Genomic DNA, 19,044 nt, shown 5'->3' with positions numbered 1-19,044 from the left:
TTGCATTGCTTTCACTTTCAGCTACAAGCATGTTTATAACTCGGCGCAGCATCACTTGAGTTGGTTCGTGGCGCGGAGACGTGCAAGCCGCAGGACAGTGACGCATAGACAACGGCGCTTCGTGTTATTCTTCTCTTATCGACGACCAGCCCTTGGTTGATTAGCGGCAAGAGTCACAAGACTTCAAGTGTCCTAGCTCAACTCAAATTCTTCTGGATTCCGCTGATCACAACTGTCTACAGTACAGATCCGCACCCGCCTCACTTGTCCCCGACACAGCGACGGCGGTTCAGGCTCTGCACGGCCTTGGCGTGCTGGTAGACGAGCGGCTGGGCCTCGGGGTCGTCGAGGTAGATGGTGAAACCATCATTATTGTTGCGGCCGTACGAGAAGCCCGAGAAGCCAAACTGCCAGTACATGTCGCCGGCGAGCTTCTCGGCCAGGCTGATGTTCTGCCAGCCGCCAACGACATCGACGCGGCTGGCATTGTTGACGGTGCCGAGGTTCTGCAGCCGCGCCTCGGGCGTCAGCCAGCCGTACTCCTCGTGGACCACGGGCTTGCCGGCTCTACGGCCAGCCGCTGCGTGGTCGCGGATCCACTGGTTGGTCCACTCGACCGTCTTGGTCCACCAGTCCGGGTACGAGTGGAAGACGCCAAAGTCGATAGACGCCAAGGCAATCTCGCGGTCGAAGTCGCCGCCGTCCTTGCCGCTGTACGCCCAGTCGGCCGACCCCCCGGCCAGGTTGAACTCGCCCTCGCCGCCCCACGTCACCAGGTGGTTAGCGTCGAGGCTCTTGATGTACGCGCTCATCTCGGCGATCCAGGCCCCCAGCACCGCCGAGTCGCAGCCGCTGGCGCTGCGCGGCAGGTTGCGCGTCCCGTCGGCCCCGCACCGCGGCTCGTTGGCCAGCTCCCACGCGAAGATGGCCGGCGAGTCCTTGTAGCGGGTCACCATCGCTTTGACGTAGCGCTTGAAGGCGTCCTTGATCTTTGGTACCGTGTAGAACTGCCTCGCTGTCAGCATTGATTTCCAAATCAACAATGCCTCAGGACAGAAACTCACGTCGTCGTGGTACTTGCCCCCCAGATTCACCGTGTACACGTCCATGCCGCCGTAGTCGGCCCAGTTGTTGGTCAGCGCGACCAGCAGCTTGGTGCCGACCTTGGTGGCCGCGCTGACCACCTTGTCGAACGGCGACACGTCAATGGTCGACGTGCCGTTGGCGAACCACTGAAAGACAACCTCGGTGCCTCCAGCGCCCTCTCCGCCGTAGTTGGGCAGGCCCTTGGGGTCGTGCGTCGTGTTCTTGTCGTTGAAGCCCCACGTGCGGAACACGGTCAGGCCGGCGTCCTTGGCCGCCGTCAGGCCCTTCTCGACATCGCCTTGGTCCTGCAGTTCGACAGTGCTTGTTAGTGCGTGGCCGAGGGATGTGCCGGCGAGCAAGAGTTACGCACGCCGCTGAAGGGGAAGTAGTAGGCGTTGCTGCCTGCAAAGTAAAAGTCTCTGCCGTCCAGCTTGAACTTTTCGCCCTCGACCGTGACGAAGCCCGCGGGGACTTGGTGGTGGCGCGGGCTAGCCGTGGTGACGGCGGCGAGCGCCGCAAGGGGGAGGAGCTGGGCAGCGAGACGCATTCCGATGTCTCAGCTGAAGACAAGAAGCTGAAGACAAGACGAGTTGAACTGCAGAAACACAAACAAGACGACGACGCGGTCGCGCGCAGGCGCTTTTATTGCCAGCCGTGCCATTGCCTCATTGACCGACGGAGCGCGTTGAGCCGCGGTCCAGGGGCTAAATGCTGGGCGCGGCTTGGCGCTCCGGGGCCCCTCTCGGCGTAGCCCGCTTTCCCCGGACCTCCTTCTCAGCTTGGACTAGACCTCGGTTGCCACCCAGCCTGGACGGAACAATAAACACACATCGTCATCTGGGGCTGTCTGCCAAGTCCGAGTCGAAATCAAGTGCGCCGTCCTCCAACTCTGCCACCGCGACCGGCGCCGGCGCTACCCGGACCAAGAAACCGCCAACCAAACCAGACAATCAGCATCAACACTAACTTCCCACACCTGCAAGATGACCTGATCCTCTGGCTGGGAGGGGACATGGACCTCTCCCGAAAATGTATTGATATGGCTGTCGGGCGGTGGCATAAAGGGGGTGGTAGGTGGCGATATTGGAACGAATTAGATTCATGCCAAGACCAACCACTGCTTGCACTCAGCCACGGGGAGATTCGCGACAGCGAGGCTCTCGGTGTGGAAGGGAAGGCTCTAGCAGAGGATGGACAGGGAACCCCGCATTTCTTTCCCTCTGCCCCGTTGCACGACGATTGACGCGCTGTGTTGAGAAGATCGCAAATACCATTTCTTCTCCTTCTGACATCGTCGCCCCCTCCCCTTAAAAGTGAAGGCGGACTGACGGAGAACCACAATGATCATGCTTAATGCTGGCGGCGACGGCGGCCAGACCGGGGCTTATGCTGTTCACGAATCTCACAGTGGACTTGAGCGGCGACATTGGCCAAGGCTTTGTGACCCTCGAGGCATGCACGTCGACGAGAGCCAGTCAAGATACGCCGGGTAAAATAAGCTGCCTGACCAGTCAGGAAGGGGTCAGCTGAACGGATGCCTCCGGCGGCGCCTGCCGCGGGCTGTCCTCGCTTCGCTCGAGGGAAAGGGTGGCTGGGCCATTTTACTAAGAAATTAGTAAGGGCAACCCCGCTTTGTGCCATAACTCGTAGCCAAAGGTTGACTCGCCTGTGTCAACTATATCAACTGTGTCAACTGTGTTGAAAGTAAAAAACACAGAAGAGTCATTACAACGTAAACAGCATGGTATTGAAGCAGAAAAAGCCGATTCTGCTAGTCAACACGGCGCTAGTAATCCGCCGCACGCAAGGCACTTGTGACGTCATTCTTGACCTAGATTTAGTCCAGGGCAAAAGGAACGTCAAACATTAAGCCCTGTAGACTACTAGTAACGCGTTAGGTAGCTATATAAGTAAGCCCCAAAGAGAAATCCCGCTCAAAGATATCAAGCATAGCCCTGTCAAGCGTAGCTCCTTGTGACTTGTGAACTGTGATGTACGTAATAGTAACGGGGAACTGACGGCGAGAGCAGGCCGCATTACCGCTCTGGGAGTCTTGCAAGGACTGGAAGATCGGCGCCGAATTTCTCGGAATAGCCTCATCTTTAGGGAAGCAAGCTGGGCCGTCATGCTTGTCTATTTTGACAAGCAGGACAAAGGGAGCCTCGCGGCGAGGGTCTTCTACTTCGGTAGCCTGAGCGATATAATAAAACTTCGGAAGTAAGGACTCTACCTGGCTGAACTTCGGGACAACGGATTTACAGCTATTCTAGCCCCTCAATACCAGAAAAATTCTCATGATAATTTAATGTTCTGATGTTCATGGTCTAATTGTTGGATTTCTAGGGGGCAAGCCCCCTGGGGCCCCTAGTGCCTGCGACGCTCTTGGCCTGCGGCGCTTTCCTTATACAGCTTACGCGTTATATCTACTAATTGGGAAATTGCTCCTTCCTGACACAACCACGACAGAGCAAAGAGGCATTTCACGGCTTAACCTGTCCGAGGTTCATCCGATCGACCAGTCCCTCGAGTCCATTTCGACACGAACGCAAACTGGCTAATCGCTGTTCGAGAAACTTTCGGCACTCTCACGGTAATATAGAATACAGCCTCTCTACGCCGCCTACAGTAGCTCCAGAGCGGTCAGCTATGCCGTGCTGCGAAAGGAAGAGTAACGCGGCATGTCGGTTGGGGACAAGCTCAACGCATGTAGACCACGGCCCTCAGACACCTCTTCGGCTCAGGCCAGTCTGAAGTCTTGCACCACTACCAATTTCTTGCTCTTTGCCACTATTGTCACTCCGATGGTGGTAGATGAGCCGTCACCGCCGAGGAAGAGGCTGCAGGTGGTGGTGTTGGATGGGTTGGTGGTGTTGAATGGGTTGGTGGTTGTCATTGTTTGTGCGGCCGGGGCCGCGGAGTGGTGGTGGTTGGGTTGGGGGCTATGGCGGTGTAGTGGATGGGCAGAAGGAGGTGTTGCGGATGGACTTTTTGGGACAGGTGTTTGAGTGGTTGTGTGCGGCCAACCCCATGCCACCTCTAACCCCGCTTCAGGGTTGGCGACGAGCTTAAACACCCTGCACGTTTTTTGCCCCTAGTCGGCATTCGAGTGGGAGGAAGCTGTCAAGGCGGGCTGAAACTTTTGCCATTAGTGTGTCACTCCACCGCCGTTCGCGTCTCTCAAGGTATTTATTAACGTTAGGTAGTGTTGAGCTTTTTAAATGAATACAGCCGCAGAGAGAAAGCAGCGTCAGGCCAACCGCAGATGCTTTGAACTCAGGCAGACGCAAAATCCGCAAGCATTTCGCGAAGCATGGAGGCCACTCTAGATCCTGCATCGCTTGTCTGCCAGGCCGACTGGGAAACGGTTTTCTCGCCACGGAGTTGGGAGGCGCTGCTTGGGGCCGCAACAGCTTCGGATGGAATCCAACCCCACATCAAGCAGTTTTGTTATACGACAACTTGGGAGGCGGTTCACGCGGCTGCGAAGCAAGGCTGCAACTGGTGCCATCTGATCCTCCTTCGGAAGTGTACCACGGGGAAGGTAACAATTTTCAAGTATCGCGAGGGAAGGTAACAATTCAAGTATCGCGAGGGAAGGTGTCCGACTGCACGCCTCACGGGGAAAGGAAACTGAGCGTCAAAGTCAAAGGCGATTGCTGCGGCTTCTCTCTACGCAGAGCTGCATCCTCTACACCACAGCCTGCGATCTAGCAGCCAAGTACATCGCAGCGCGGGAACGCATCACAGATGTCTCAACACCTGAGAGCTGCCCCCAACCTAGCGCGACCACGCTCCTTCCGGACTGCGTGATCGACTGCTCGGATACGAACAACCCTCGCCTCACGCTCACCGGTGGGGAGCAACGCACCCCCTACCTCGCTCTGAGCTACGTCTGAGCAGCTCGCAGCCGATGACGAACAGGTCCAACATCGACAACTATGTCAGCAACAGCATTACCCTCTCCATCCTCCCGCCCACGTCAGCAACGGCATTCCCCTCTCCATCCTCCCGCCCACCGTCCGCGACGCCATCACCGTGACCCGCTCCCTAGGGCAGCGCTACTGTGGATCGATGCCCTTTGCATTCTGCAGGACTCGGAAGCCGACAAGGCCCACCAGCTTGGCGAGACAGGCTTGGTGAGCATCGTGTTCATGTACACGCTCCGGCAGATCTCGCGCGAGGACGATAAGCTCCCGGCGGTGGGCGGTGTGGCAGAGCAGTATGCGAGCGTGACGGGCGATCAGTACTTGGCTAGGCTGTGGAGGGGAAGCTTGTTGTTCGATCTGCTTTGGAGCGTGGGTACCGCGCGCCGTCTTGGTCGTGGGCCAGCGTTGATGGCTTGATTGAGGCAAGTTGGCTAGAAGAGACCGCTGCCGCGGCGGGGGCAAATTTGAAGCAGGTAGAGAGGGGTAGTAGGCTGTTGGGTGGCGCTTGCAGCGGACGAAGCACCGTTTAGCGAGGTGAGGTGTGCGTCGTTGCGGATTAGGGCCTTGGTGAAGACGGAGGTTGCATTCCAGGGCAAGGGCTTGTACGGTCCAATTTTGGCGGGTAGAGGTGATGAGGACAAGGAAGAGATTGGCATCGCCAAATTGGATGCGGACGAGCCGAGGTCAGGCGACATGGTTGTTGTTCCGCTCATGTGGGACGCTCAGGGATCGTTTGTCTGGGGCCTGGTTTTGGAGTGGATGCCGACGAAGCAGTTCAGGAGGATCAGCAAGTTTGAAAATAGTCATAGGCAAAAGCGGGTTGAGTGGGTGAATGGACTGGAGGCACAGGTGTTAGATATCGTATGATCAGAGAGGGAAAAGCGGAAATGGGCATATGTTAGATGCGACAGAAAAAAATGGTGATTAGACTTCCGGAACTTGTGTAGAATAATCAACAATTGTTGCCACCATTTCCTTGTGTTCATTGATCTCACATGTACCGGTATATTCTGGGTGCTGGCATATATTATGTACCATAATATTACTAGCATACTAGACTAAATACCATCTCAACTTTGTTACTAGAAGAGCTGACCCAACAACGAAATCACCCATCAACGAAATTGACCCACACCATGCCCATACCCACTCCACGGGCGCAAATCATCCATTTCTGCAGAAAATAACTAGCCAAAAAGTACTCAATCCTCTTCTTCAGCCTCTCTGTATCGCTTGAGCCAAGGGGCGATTATTTCCCGGGCATCTTCGACTGCATGTGGCTGATTTGGTGCCCGGGCCGGTCTTTTTCGCTTTGGGGCATCTGCCAGGCTTTTTGGGCGTTTTCAATGTCCTAAATACGTACAAATTTCTCATTTCCATCTTTGTATACCCTCTTACGCGTGCGAGGCTTTAAAGCCTCTAATTCTGTCGTGAGATGCGTAATTTGTGCCTTCAAAGACGCGATCTCCGTATTCTTCAGATCCAGGGACCTCCCTACCTTGGTAAATAAGGCCCTCACACGCCGGTAAGCCGGACTGAGGGCATTCCGAATACTATCCTGGTACTTCTTAATGTCCTGACTACCATGCGGCGTTTTGAGGAGCTTGTCGTCGTCGTTCGGGGCCGCCGTCGGCGGCGTTGAAGGCCTGGCCGGGAGGGCATCTTCGTTGACGAACGCCTCGGGATCATCCAGTATACGGGCCGGGTTGTACGGCGAGATCCCCGTATTCCTAAAGCCCGAGATAATGTTACGGGCGTTCATGTCCCGGGCCAAGGCATCTCTATAGCAAAAAAGGAACCGTTGCTTGTTGATAGGCGCCGACGAAGTGAAGCCCGCGAGGGCCTTGGTGTTTTGCCTAAAATAGTTCTTCAAAGGTGAAAAGACTGAGCGATCGAGAGGCTGGGACTTTTGCGATGTATATGAGGGCAGAAAGACAAACTGGACCTTGTTTCTCTATACCGTCAATATGAATTCTTCGTCTACATTGCTCGAATGTTCGTCAAGGATTAATAGACGCTATTCGCCCGGCGTTTGGGGCTTTGTTTGGATCAGGTAGACCTCCTTGAGCCATTTTGAAGCGATTTTGGCGTTGCTCCAGCCTATTATTAAGTAGTCATACTTCCAATCCGGGAGTTCGGCTTCCAGGCTGAAGTCATCGGGAAAGTATTACCCTTGAAGATGTAAGGAAAGGACAACCCAAACACCAGCCGCGCGCACAGGGTGCGCGCTCACCACCTGTTACCAACTGGCTGGAACACTGCCAGTTGGCACAAGCCACTACGCCACGCCATGGCGCCCCGGGCCTGAGCCCCTGAGCACGTATATAAACAGTGGCCCTCGCCCACCTTCCTTTGCGAGGGCCAGGTTGAAGTCTCACACCAATACTACTCGTTGCTCGCCCACCTTCTTACCTGCATTGTGACCACCTTGATCCGGCGTACCTGCCTTCTCTTACAGAAGACTAGCCCTGGTAAATATAATTATGGGCTTTAAACGAATACCCCCTACAGTGCCGCATTCGATAACTATGACCCAGGCAGTTACATTAGAGCTTTATAGGTAGGTTCGGTTCGTTAGGGAGCTTCCGATGACCTTTCCGGCCCGGGTCTCAAGCTCCTACATACCGTGCTCGTCCGTATTGGCGATGTTGGCCGGTTTGACCTTTTTGTCCTTGATCTGGAAGTCCAGGCGCTTATAGAAGTCTTCGTAAGCCTCACGAGTAGAGCCTCTGACGCGAGAGGATTCCGACAAGGCCGAATTCTTCATTTTTACCGCCGGGTTGCGGCGTAGGAAGCGATCCACATATCGCTCGCCCACCATCTTTTTCGTGCCAGCCTCATCAAGTACCAGGCTGTTTCGCTCTTCTACTTCTGATATGAACTTGCCGTTGTCGTTTGCGTTGCGTCCTGAATAGTATACCATAACCCACCCCCCAACGGATCACCCCAGAAGCGGATCACCTTTTTGCACCAAAACACTACAGCTTTGAACAACGACTGCATAGTCAATTTTGAAGCTATTTGCAAGCAAAATACAGTAAAATGTAGCTAGTTAAATTTTCAATTATTGTAGCGAGCTGGCTTGCGTGTTTTACGGTCAGATCGGGTCCTTCGCGCAGCCGGAATCTCGTCATCGTCGTCATCTTCGTCCTCATCTTCATCTTCAATCTCTTCAGGTTCCGGCTCTGCTTGAAGCTCAACCTGAAGCTCAACGGGAACCTCACCACCTAATAATATAGTATTGAGGCCCATGAACCGCTTATTTGGGTTCAGAATTTTCCTTCGTTTCTTTGGCCTCGGGCGTTCCAATTCAGCCTCAAGGGCTTCAATGCGGTTCTGCTTGAGAACCAATTCGGTCTGAAGCTTCTCAACGGCATTGGCAGCCTTCTGGAACTTCCATCTAGTCCGGGGACTACTTCCTTTGCTAAAATCCCGGATTTGACGCCCTGTACTCGGTGTATTAGGGGTCCCTAAGCTGACAACCTTCTCAGGGGTCCTCGCTCTGTCTTGCTGAATCTCTGGGTGGTTCAGGGCCTTTTTTCTATTGACAGGCCAGTTTCTAGTGGTCCTAAATGACGATTTGATGGTTCTTTCTGTCAATGCTTCCTCTCTGGCTACCTTAGAGCAACGAATGAAGTTGATCTTGTCGACAGGTGCTGCATCGATCAGACTAGCCAACTTAGCTAGCTCACGTCTATAGAGGGCTTTAACAGAGTTAAAGGGCCCGTTGTCGAGAGGCTGTAAGCCGTGAGAGGAGTGGGCCGGTAGAAAGCAGAGATATATATTGTTCATGCCGCATATCGTCATGAAGTCGTCCTGTACATATATTGTGAGATAACTGGACCAAAGGGTGCAAGGGACTTATCTCTTACAGTTGTGTGGCTGCTGTTGCCATCACGAATAATGAGACGAGCCTCATATGCGTAGTTCAGGAGCCTGTCAGTTTGTGGAATAAAAATATCCTCAAGCTAGGAGATTGCTATTTTGTTGTCAGTCCACCCCTTTTCTGTAGAAACAAAGCGCCAATTGCAGATCTTCTGCATCTCCTGTTGAGACCGGGATGTTTGAAGGTCTTTTCCTTTAAAAATAATACCTAGATCAAGGGCAAGACCCCCGGCACTAATGCATTCGATCAACGTTGAGGGTGAGCTCCGGCCTGATCCAGTTGTATTCTTTCTCCCTGATATCAAAATACCAGTTGACGGCTTTGGGAGTGAACCCGTTAAAACGAGCGGCTTCCATTCTCTTGATTACATTGGCTTGGATGTCGGGATGTCGGGCTTTGAAGCTGGAAATCCAGTTCTTTCCTACAGGGTCTGGTTCCCCTGCAAGTTGACAGAGCTTTGTAGCTATACTAGCTACTGTTGAGTAGCTCGGTGCAAAGCCCAGTCTTTCTTGGTTGACGGTCCACTCAATTAGTCGCTTTTCTTGAGGCTCTGTGAGCCTCCGTTGTTCCTGTAGAACCTCTTCTCTGGTAGGGACGCCGTTGAGCCGCCTGTTGAGCGTTGTATAGGGAACTCCATGCTTTTAAGCCGATTGACGAATAGAAAGCTTGTTTTCAGTGACGTCTAGGAACGCATTGACTATAGTATCTTTAGTATATTGAGACATAGTAGTTATACAAGAAGTTGTTCACACTCAAATGTAGGGGCGGAAAAATGTAAGGAAGCTAATTTGGAGTCAATTTCAAGTTCATTCGCAGTAATGCAGCAAAAAGAGTAGGGTCTTTGGATTGACAAATCCACGTTAAAATTAAACTACATGCAATTACCTAACTAGTTCAATTCTCTGCTTGTGAATAGCTTCACAATTGACTACGTTGTGGTTGTTCAAATATTTGGTGTTTTGGTGTAAACAGGTGATCCGCTGCTAGGGTGATCCGTTGGGGGGTGAGGTATGGTACGTCGAAGCAATACCGTTGAGTCCGTTACCAAATCATTACTCCTCATTGTTACCGGATGATCACCCGCATGTTCTGTTATGAAGCAAAACCCCCGATCTCTGTTACTTGCGCCCCTCTAATCATCATTAGTGGCGCTGTGACGACCAGACAGTGGCCTGCTCAACATACTTTTTGGAGCGCACCGGCTAAAGTAAAACCAGTCATCCGACTGGGAACAAAAGAAAAAACAGCGAAACACTCACAGGTAGCCAGGTAGCATCAAAAACGCACGCTAGTAGACCCACTTCACGCCACGCCATAGGCCAAGCCGGCGGTCGAGCACCGTTTTTAGGGACCGTCCGAGCGGGTCGACGTTGTCGCTCTCGTCTGCTGCTGGCTTCGCGGCCACCGGGACTGGGTCGTAGTCCTGGACCATGTGAATGACACTGATGAGACGGCGGCCATAGCTACCATGATACCTCGCAGCGGCCGAATCTTGGTCACCTCCCGTACGACAACTGCCGTGGCCAAGCTCGTGCGGAATCGAGTCTCGGCTGTGACCATTGAAGTGGGATCCATGTCGACGGTGCTGGCAATTTGCGTTTTTGCGAGCGAGAATAACGGTGCAAGTCCAGTGGGAGGAGTCCAGTGGGAGGAGTCGGTGGCGGCCGAGCTTGTCGAGCTCCTCGAGGGACATTCCCTTGCACTCGCGCACGCTGCTGCGCTGATCAACCGCACTCAGTCGGCTGTATCTGGGTATTTGGCTGGCATTCAGTCTCGACGTAATTCAGAGATCCAGCCGGGCCAAGCATATTCGTCGTCATCCGTTGCGACAGTCGCCAGGGAAAAAACCGCCCATGTCCCTAGACCGCTGCTCTGGACCTTGGAAGAGTCTTTCTCACATCTCGTTCGCGAGTCGCGCTCCAGTGCCCACCCGCTGCTGTCCGAGGCACGGGAGGCCGTAAGCCAGATATTTACGTCTGCCGACAGTGATGACTGGATGACGGCAAGGGAATTGTTGCCACATGCCGTGTCAACTCTTCGGTTTACGGGGGCGGCTGAGAACGACGAGTACGAGCTGCATGTCTGGGACGGCACGCACGCCGACTACCCGCCCCCTTTCTACTACCCAGCCGACGAGTTGGATATCTGGTTTTGGCAAAGAGCGCAACTCGACTGCCCCGAAATTGTAATGGAAAAAGTTAAACTCCTAGATTTAACACTTGAATTGATCGAGGGTAGTTTCCGAGTAATCTTCCGCGTAACAACTGAAACTTGGTGCCAAACTTGGCCGTGCCTTTCAGGCAATGCGTGTTAGCACCCGTGGTTAAGCTGTGGTTCTGCCGTCTGAAGAGACATCATACTGCCTTATCAAATGCCCAAGAGCCTCGCAGTTTCATGACTGATCGCATCACTTCTGCTTCAAATCTCTTCTCTATTCACTACTTGTTTCAAAGAACCCGGTGACACAGTCAGTGTAGTCTTCTACAAGACTCTCTGACACGTTGATCTGAAGACCTTACCCTGTACTCTTCAATGTTGATTGGAGTACAGATATAGAAACAGATTTCTACCATCATCAGTACCCTTGAAGCTTGAGGGGCAACAGCATGTGGCTCTTGAAGGTCATATGTGCAGATCCAATGATGGGCCATACTTCCTGAGGGCAACTTTCCACGTGCCCACTAGACCTGTCTAGTACCAATATAAAATATACAAAAATACCGAGAACCAAGCTATTGAATTTTCAAACTGCGAGAGCCATTGACGAGAACTCCTCCACTCTTACAGTCAGAATATCTGGATCCGAAGCCGTTCGCGAAGCCAGCAGATTGTGGTCTCCCTGAAGACTACCTGCCCAACCAGAACGACTTTCTGAGAGACACACCAGTCAATGATCAAGGTAAACCCTCGAGACTTCTTGCTACTTCTATGACCCTATGGCCCAGCTGGGCTGATCTGAATATAATTAGTATGGCGAGCAGCAGTAGCTAACAACCACTCGTCATTGTCCCCAACTGGGCCAAACCAAGACCCGAGCGAGCGGTAACGCCGGCTCTCAGCCCCCCGGAGTTTGATGAAGACGATCTAAACCTATTCCACGAGAGGCGGCATGTCGTTTGTCAGCTGGTCTAGAAAATTCTCCACCTAGACGCCTTCTTTGCTCAAAACACGGACGCCGGAACGCTCCAGTTCGACGCTTACATTGCACTACACATGCCAAGAGTCATACACACAAACATCTGGTATACCAAGGCTCGGCGAGTTGTAGTCTTCCAGATGTGGGATCTGGATGACTTCAGTTAATGGGTCCACACCAACCACGTGGTTCCTGCACGTGCTGCTGGTCAGATAATTGACACGTAAGTGCAACAAGTAACCAAGAAACAAGGAACACAACTGCATCAAGCGAAGAGGACAGCGGCTAACCGTTGTCGGCGCAGTTCATGGGATGATATCCAAGCGTTTAGAACTCTCGGTGGGAATTGGAGCGCAGTACAGCGAGAGGCGCGGCTAGAGGCGCAGAGGGACCCAAATAGCCGGCTGCCGCCATTCGACGCCGGCGGGGAGCTTGCTGCAGAGTTACTCAGGGGGGACAACATGCCGCGATCAAGTGTAGCATATGGCCAGCGGGAACGACAGCGAGCCGAAACCAGGAACAGAAGAAGACACAGACGATAATGGCACGTCCTGTGGCCCGTTTTGTAGGATATGGGAATTCCGGTTGGTATCTGCATGATTGTGGATGGAAAGTTGGGCCTGGCCCCGATTTCTGTCTCCCCCCTCCCTTCTTTTGGAAACGCCGATAGGTCCTCGATACATGGAGCAGGACCTGAACTTTGGGTGTGGTGGAGTCTTCCTGCGCGATTGGCAACAGCCTTTCGTGTCAGTATCTCATTTCCCTAGCGGTTAGGAATGTGAAAAGCATTTGGGGGCACCCACACGGCCACGGCATAACTATATTCTCTTCCCCTCCCCCCCTCCTTTTTTTTTTTTTTTTTTTTTTGGAAACGCCGATAAGTCCTCAATACACGAATACACGGAGCAGGACTTGGACAATATGTTTGGTTGACTCTCCTTGCAGAATTGGCAGCAGCCTTTAGCATCCCACTTCTCTAACGATTGGTTATTGGAAAAGCACTTAGAGGCACCTACTCGGCCACGACACGGCTACTTACCTTTTGGACTAGACCTAGGTTAATAAACCGAATGTATGACCACAAACTACTACCATGTAATGGGCATAAGGCCGTCTTCAATTCAAAGAGACTATATTCGATTACATGTGGACACTTCAATCAAAGCCCCCCTCCGAGATCCTACCAGGCCTACCTGGACCCGATAAATGCCCAGCCTAACCTGGCCGTCGTCTACTTGTTTGCCTCGCTGACATTTGCGTGCGCCCGCAACCGCAACCACAACCTACAGACATATTCAAGCTCTCGGCCTATTCCCACCGCGCCGAGCGATACTACTCGGTGAACTCGTCGACAATCTTTTCAATCTGCCCCATGGCATCCATGGCCTCGTTCTCTGCCTTGAGCTCGACCGCCTTGTTCTTGTACGACTCGTTGCTCAGCACCTTGTCGATTCCCGCACGCAGCGCTCCGGGGGTAGGACTCGTCGCGCGCAGGTTGACAGCCACGCCCACGTACTCGGCGCGCGCGGCCACCTCGGCCTTGTCTGCCTGGGTGCCCGCCAGCACCATTGGCACGCCGTTCATGACACCGTGCATGAAGCCGCCGTAGCCGGCGTTGCAGATGAACACGTCAGCGTACGGCAGCAGGGCGTCGTAGGGCAGGTAGTCGATGACCTTTGTGTTGGCGGGGATCTCGGCGAGGGGATCCTCACCTTCGCCTAGGGCGATTGAGGCACCGCGCTTTCCTAGTGTCGCTACCAGAATAACGTTGTCTCGGGAGGCAAGCGCCTTGATGGTTGGGACGATGAGCTCGCTGTAGTCGAGCATGGCCGTGCCCTGGGCGACCATGACGACCTTCTTTTTCTCGGAAGACGACGCCGGGAGTGCGGCGTTGCTAGTAATCTCTGACCACCACCCCGGGTATACAAAGTCGGGGTTCATGGGCTTCAGGGGCAAGCCGCCGATGTAGCGGATTTTGGGATTCTTAGTTTGCCGAGGGTAGTCGGTGCTCGCGCTTGTGGGAAGGAGGGTGATGTCGCCAACGCGCATCGAGGTGTCCCAGAGCCAACCCTCCATGCTAATTGTTGCGCCCAGAGGACGCATGGTGTCATCGTAGTGCTTGTTCAGAGCCTTCTCGCTCGGAACCCTCGCGTCGTAGATGTTTTTCCAGACCTGAATGTTCTCTTCGGTCGGGTTATATGGAAGCCCGGGGCCGAAAGGCGGAACGAGGGGGTCGCTCGAAAGGTCCATGGTGGTGCTGAAGTTGATGACCTTGGGCATCGAGCCGAAGCCCTTGGGGAGCGGGGCGCCATACATGAAGGGCAGGACGCCCTGCGCCAGCGATTCGTAGAGTACGATGACCTGGCGACCCGGATACTCGACGCGAAGTCGCTCGAGAGTGTCTTTGAGAATGGAGAAGGCGGCCGGTGTCGCGTCGACAAAGACAAACTTCAGGTTGCTGACGAGCTTGTCGTGGAGACTCATTCCCTCGGTGGATTTGGGATCAGGTAAGACCCAGCGCCATGGGTGGCGAATAAACTCGGCGCCCCCTTTCTCGATAGAGGTCTGGTAGTCCTCGTAGCCGATGAGGAAGACTTTGTAGCCCTTGGAGACGAGATGGGTCGACACTTGCACCATGCCTTGGATGTGTCCCGGAGAGGGAAAAGCGAGGCCAAGAATGATGGGCTTCTCCTTTGCGGCATGGTTGGCACGGTCGGCAAAGCCGTTCAGGGTCCCGTTGGAGACGCTGCCCATGGTAGATCAAGATTTGGAGATATCTGGACAAAGAGAACTACTCTAGTAGGGTCTTGGAGGGTGGGGGATAGATTGAGACGTGTGACGACATGAGGAGGAGCTTGACATGCTGACGGCCGAGCGCGGAGGGCGGTAGGCGTAATAAATACGCGGGGGCATTGGGCACGAACCACGACTCGGCCTGCGGATCCGGACCAGCAGTAAGACACGGCCATACACAAATGCAGACTGAGGACGGCTGCATTGTGGCCTGCAGACCAAGAGCAGCTAGGCCGCAAACACTTGTACGAAAGAGGGAGGGGGGCAAGGAGGGGCCAATGCCACGCCTAGAGTTTGAGCATTCGGCTGCATGTAATAGTATGTACTCCGCCGTGATAGACATCTCGAAATGCTTTGAAATGGTTCCTTCATTGATCAATAACCATGTATGTTGAGGCGGTAGAGGGCTAGATGTCGACGCTCGTCCGGCGCCCGAAGGTGTCCAATGTGACTGTGGGACGTTCCAGCCTGTACCTGCACGCAGCAGGTCCCGGGGCAGGGGGGCCGCTGCACCGTCCGTGAATGCACCGCAGTCCTCCGCACAACCCCACAACAGCTGAAGGGTTACACGGCGCAACTCGGCACGCTATCGAACTCGGTAAGAAGGTACCAGTCAGAAGCCGAGGTGATCAACGGAGCCGATCGAACTCGAGTGACAACAGGGTCTCAATCAGCTTATCCAACTACCAGCACCTAGGCAATCAAGCACGGGCGACGCACCTAAAAGCGAGCAAATTAGAAACAGAGAGAGGAGAGATGAATGATGCAGCGGGCACTCGGGGTTGAAGTAAAGCCGAGATGTTCGGCAAGTGGCCTCCCGAAATAAGGACAGAGCAGTGCTCTTCCAGCATCTAGGATGGATCATGGGAGGGGGGTTCACAGAACGCAGGGCAAAGTGCAGGCGTGGCGGGTGAGGACAGAGCGATTGCCGCCTGCTTGCTTTGGGGCCTGATTGGATTGCCGACTGCGGCTTCAGCGAGCTACGGCGTACGACTGGATGCGCGGCCTGGAACCAGCTGCCGAATGATGATGGGCCGCACACTTCGGCATCCGAGGCCCGAATCCACCAGCGTCCGGGGGCCGAGCTAGTGAGAGCAGCAACGTTCCGCTGTTTGGCATGAAAAGCGAAAAAGCGAGAGGCGGAAGATCAATTGCCAGATAACGCCGTGACTGTGACATTGGAGCGTCGGTAAACGGCAGTCACAGCACAGACGTGCCAGATTTCATGACAATTCTGGCAGGGCCATGCCGGGCGCGGTTGCCGTCAATGACAGCTTGTCGTCGTACAGTGTGGACACAGAGCCAAGACAAATGTGGCTTGACAGGCAGTGGCTGACGGCTGGGCTGACGGCTGGGCTAGATGTGGCTGAACCTGGTCATTGCGGGGCCTGGCCAGGCTAGTGCTCTTTCGGCGAACCACTTTAGCAAGCAATGCCTGGCTTTAGAACGCGTCGGGAATTTCGCATCCTGACGCGTCGTCTTGTCACCGCCGCGACAACGTAACGTCTTCAGATCTCTGACCAAAAACCACAAGCCGCCCTACCAAACACCACACACCACAAAATACTGCCCGAAATGTCAGACTTTGAAGATGAGATGGACATTGACGCTGTGGCGCAACCCAAGGATGTTATGTTCTCGGGCGACAACACGGCCAAGGGCAAGCGCAGCGCCGCCAATCTGCCCGTCGAGGCCGAAGACAGCCTTCCATGGTAGCAGCCACCGCCTTCCCGCCGAATCGGGAATTCCACTGACACGATTGATGCACGCACACAGGGTCGAAAAGTACCGCCCGGCAACGCTCGACGACGTGTCTGGCCACCAGGACATTCTCGCAACAATAAATAAGTTCGTCGACTCGAACCGGCTCCCCCATCTGCTGCTGTACGGGCCGCCCGGCACGGGTAAGACGTCGACCATCCTCGCGCTCGCGCGGCGCATCTACGGCACCGACAACATGCGGCAGATGGTGCTGGAGCTCAACGCGTCCGACGACCGCGGCATCGACGTGGTGCGCGAGCAGATCAAGACCTTCGCCTCCACCAAACAAATCTTCACCGTGAACCCGTCGCCGGCCGCGGCCGGCCGCTCCGGCGGCGTGGCGTCGTACAAGCTCATCATCCTCGACGAGGCCGACGCCATGACCAACACGGCGCAGATGGCGCTGCGCCGCATCATGGAGAAGTACACGGCCAACACGCGCTTCTGCATCATCGCCAACTACTCGCACAAGCTCAGCCCGGCGCTGCTGTCGCGCTGCACGCGCTTCCGCTTCAGCCCGCTCAAGGAGCAGGACATCCGCGTCCTCGTCGACAAGGTCGTCGAGGAAGAGAACGTCAACATCCTACCCGAGGCCACCGAGTCGCTCGTGCGCCTCAGCCGCGGCGACATGCGCCGCGCGCTCAACGTGCTGCAGGCGTGCCACGCGTCAAGTGCGTCCCCCACCCCCAATCCAACGTCAACGACTTTACCACTAACACTCGGTCAAAACAGGCACACCGCTGCACGAGCTCGGCAAGCCCAAGACAGCCGAAAAGGACATCGTGCGCGAGACCATCACGACGGAGACGATCTACACATGCGTGGCCGCGCCGCCGCCGGACGCGATCAAGAAGATCATGCACACCCTCCTCAACACGTCCGACGTGACGTCGTGCCTGTCGACCATCAACACGCTCAAGGCGGCGCAGGGGCTGGCGCTGGCCGACATCATCACCGCACTGTCCGAGGAGCTGGCCAAGCTCGAGGTGCGGCCCGAGGTCATGATCACGTGGCTCGACGCGCTGGCCGACGTCGAGCACCGCGTGGCCAGCGGCGGCGGCGAGGCCATCCAGACGGGCGCCGTCGTCGGCGCCATACGCAACGGCGTCGAGCTAATGGGTTGAACGCCTTTGGTATCGGGGTGTGAAACTCGTGGAGTGAAACTCGGTGAGAAGAGACATACATACCGGCATGGATCGAGCTAAGACTAGCCGAGACATGTGGGCAGCGGAATCTTGCCCGATATCTTGACGACGGATGAGCAATAGCTATGCCCACGAGGTCCTGGCGTTGGAGCCGGGCATGTAACGAACGGCGCAGCTTGGTGAGATGGGCGGATAGCCCCCAAAGTCCCATGCAGCCAGCTTCTTGGAGGCTGGCGCCCCTGCGACGTCTTGCCGAGTCAAGATGGGGCATAACTAGCCCAAGGGTATACAAGAGCATGTGACATTCGTTTGATCTGATATTCGTTTGATCAGGGTCTAGTGCGGCGTGCGTAACTCTCGGGGATGTATTTTACCTGATTTTCCAATCATGAGAGGGTCCGCGGGTCAATTTTATCCCAAAACCCATATTGGGTCTTGACCTGAAATAAATATCAGTACTCCATAGGGGGCCATCCCTCTCGAACCACCAAGAATTGTTCGATTCATCCCTCATCCACCAATCAGTCTATCGCCGATGCGGAGTAGTTCACCCTCCCATGGCTCATACTTTGGTAACTCACCCTCCGGTAGCCCTTGTGTATCCGAATTCTCTGTTGCCCATGTTGTACCATATAGTGTCTTCCATTTCCGATGCGTGCTGGCCTCACCCTTGGAAGAGGAGTCGTTAGGCGGTTTCAGCCAGGAATCCACCGACATTGTGAATCTTCCTGGCCACTCTGCCGTCCACTTTTCCGCGCCCGTTTGTAGGCCGTGCGTGCCCCCTCGGGTGCTTTCTGAACCAAGTATTTTAGTATCGCCGCTCCGCTAGTGAGCCTGGCCGCAAGCAAGATGGCATTCACGCCTTCCCCTTGTTCAGAAGCGTCGCAATAGCCATTGTCGACCAGGAATGAAACCATTCCCAAGTTGCTCCGCCTGATCGCCAGAAAAAGCAGCGACAAATTCCCCGCCTCTCGAAAACTCGTATCCAATTCTGGTACGGCAAGAAGGCTCGTCAATATATCGTAGTCACTTTTGAAGAATGCGATCATCAGGGCCGTGTCGCCTCTCGCGCTTCAGGCGTTAACGTCGATGTTCTCGCACCTCAAGAGCAGAGCAACAGTCACAGACCTGTCTCTATTGTCCTTGATTAAAATAATCGCGAGGTGTAAGACTGGTACGAAGTTTGATGATCTGGCATTAATGTCTATTTCATGACCCAGGGCGACGAGTCTTTCAACACTGTCAGGTCGTTGCGCACGCACTCCAATGTTGAGAGGCATGTCGCCATCTCGGTTCCTCAGGGCCACGCAT

The 19,044-nt window shown here is 54.6% G+C and overlaps 5 protein-coding genes across 5 annotated transcripts; 3 read left to right on the top strand and 2 right to left on the bottom strand.

Annotated features, from left to right (window-relative positions):
* Positions 1-133: 133 nt before the first annotated feature.
* Positions 134-1,865, bottom strand: B0T26DRAFT_445067 (glycoside hydrolase superfamily). Its single transcript, XM_060435066.1, has 3 exons — positions 1,457-1,865; positions 1,065-1,391; positions 134-1,007 (listed from the first exon to the last, which is right to left on the bottom strand). The coding sequence occupies exons 1-3, from the start codon at positions 1,631-1,633 to the stop codon at positions 261-263; spliced, it is 1,251 nt and encodes a 416-aa protein (XP_060291282.1). The 5' UTR covers positions 1,634-1,865; the 3' UTR covers positions 134-260.
* A 2,531-nt stretch (positions 1,866-4,396) lies between these two features.
* Positions 4,397-5,879, top strand: B0T26DRAFT_806030 (uncharacterized protein; the record flags this gene model as incomplete). The annotated part of the gene is made up of 5 exons (XM_060447176.1): positions 4,397-4,627; positions 4,764-4,976; positions 5,038-5,121; positions 5,178-5,385; positions 5,524-5,879. 5 exons carry the CDS (start codon positions 4,397-4,399, stop codon positions 5,877-5,879), a joined length of 1,092 nt encoding a protein of 363 aa, XP_060291281.1.
* Positions 5,880-10,296: 4,417 nt separating this feature from the next.
* Positions 10,297-12,201, top strand: B0T26DRAFT_875420 (uncharacterized protein; the record flags this gene model as incomplete). The annotated part of the gene is made up of 3 exons (XM_060448067.1): positions 10,297-11,083; positions 11,686-11,797; positions 12,047-12,201. Exons 1-3 carry the CDS (start codon positions 10,367-10,369, stop codon positions 12,199-12,201), a joined length of 984 nt encoding a protein of 327 aa, XP_060291280.1. The 5' UTR covers positions 10,297-10,366.
* Positions 12,202-13,366: 1,165 nt separating this feature from the next.
* On the bottom strand, positions 13,367-14,788 carry B0T26DRAFT_743570 (glycosyltransferase family 1 protein; the record flags this gene model as incomplete). The annotated part of the gene is made up of 1 exon (XM_060444273.1): positions 13,367-14,788. One exon carries the CDS (start codon positions 14,786-14,788, stop codon positions 13,367-13,369), a length of 1,422 nt encoding a protein of 473 aa, XP_060291279.1.
* A 1,614-nt stretch (positions 14,789-16,402) lies between these two features.
* On the top strand, positions 16,403-17,712 carry B0T26DRAFT_656629 (P-loop containing nucleoside triphosphate hydrolase protein; the record flags this gene model as incomplete). The annotated part of the gene is made up of 3 exons (XM_060438725.1): positions 16,403-16,539; positions 16,604-17,259; positions 17,321-17,712. The coding sequence occupies 3 exons, from the start codon at positions 16,403-16,405 to the stop codon at positions 17,710-17,712; spliced, it is 1,185 nt and encodes a 394-aa protein (XP_060291278.1).
* Between the last annotated feature and the right edge of the window lie 1,332 nt (positions 17,713-19,044).

Source organism: Lasiosphaeria miniovina (genome assembly GCF_030549165.1).
Source record: "Lasiosphaeria miniovina strain SMH2392-1A chromosome Unknown B0T26scaffold_7, whole genome shotgun sequence".
NCBI classification, from domain to species: Eukaryota; Fungi; Ascomycota; class Sordariomycetes; order Sordariales; family Lasiosphaeriaceae; genus Lasiosphaeria; species Lasiosphaeria miniovina.
This window is presented reverse-complemented; position numbering and strand designations above follow the sequence as displayed.

What these genes read in the sequence shown, in the direction of transcription:
- B0T26DRAFT_445067 (XM_060435066.1), bottom strand. Translation starts at nt 1,633, where the DNA reads ATGCGTCTCGCTGCCCAGCTCCTCCCCCTTGCGGCGCTCGCCGCCGTC. An exon ending in ACTACTTCCCCTTCAGCGGC is followed by an intron (nt 1,392 to 1,456) that starts GTGCGTAACTCT and finishes GTCGAACTGCAG; the next exon opens with GACCAAGGCGATGTCGAGAA. An exon ending in GGGGCAAGTACCACGACGAC is followed by an intron (nt 1,008 to 1,064) that starts GTGAGTTTCTGT and finishes ACAGCGAGGCAG; the next exon opens with TTCTACACGGTACCAAAGAT.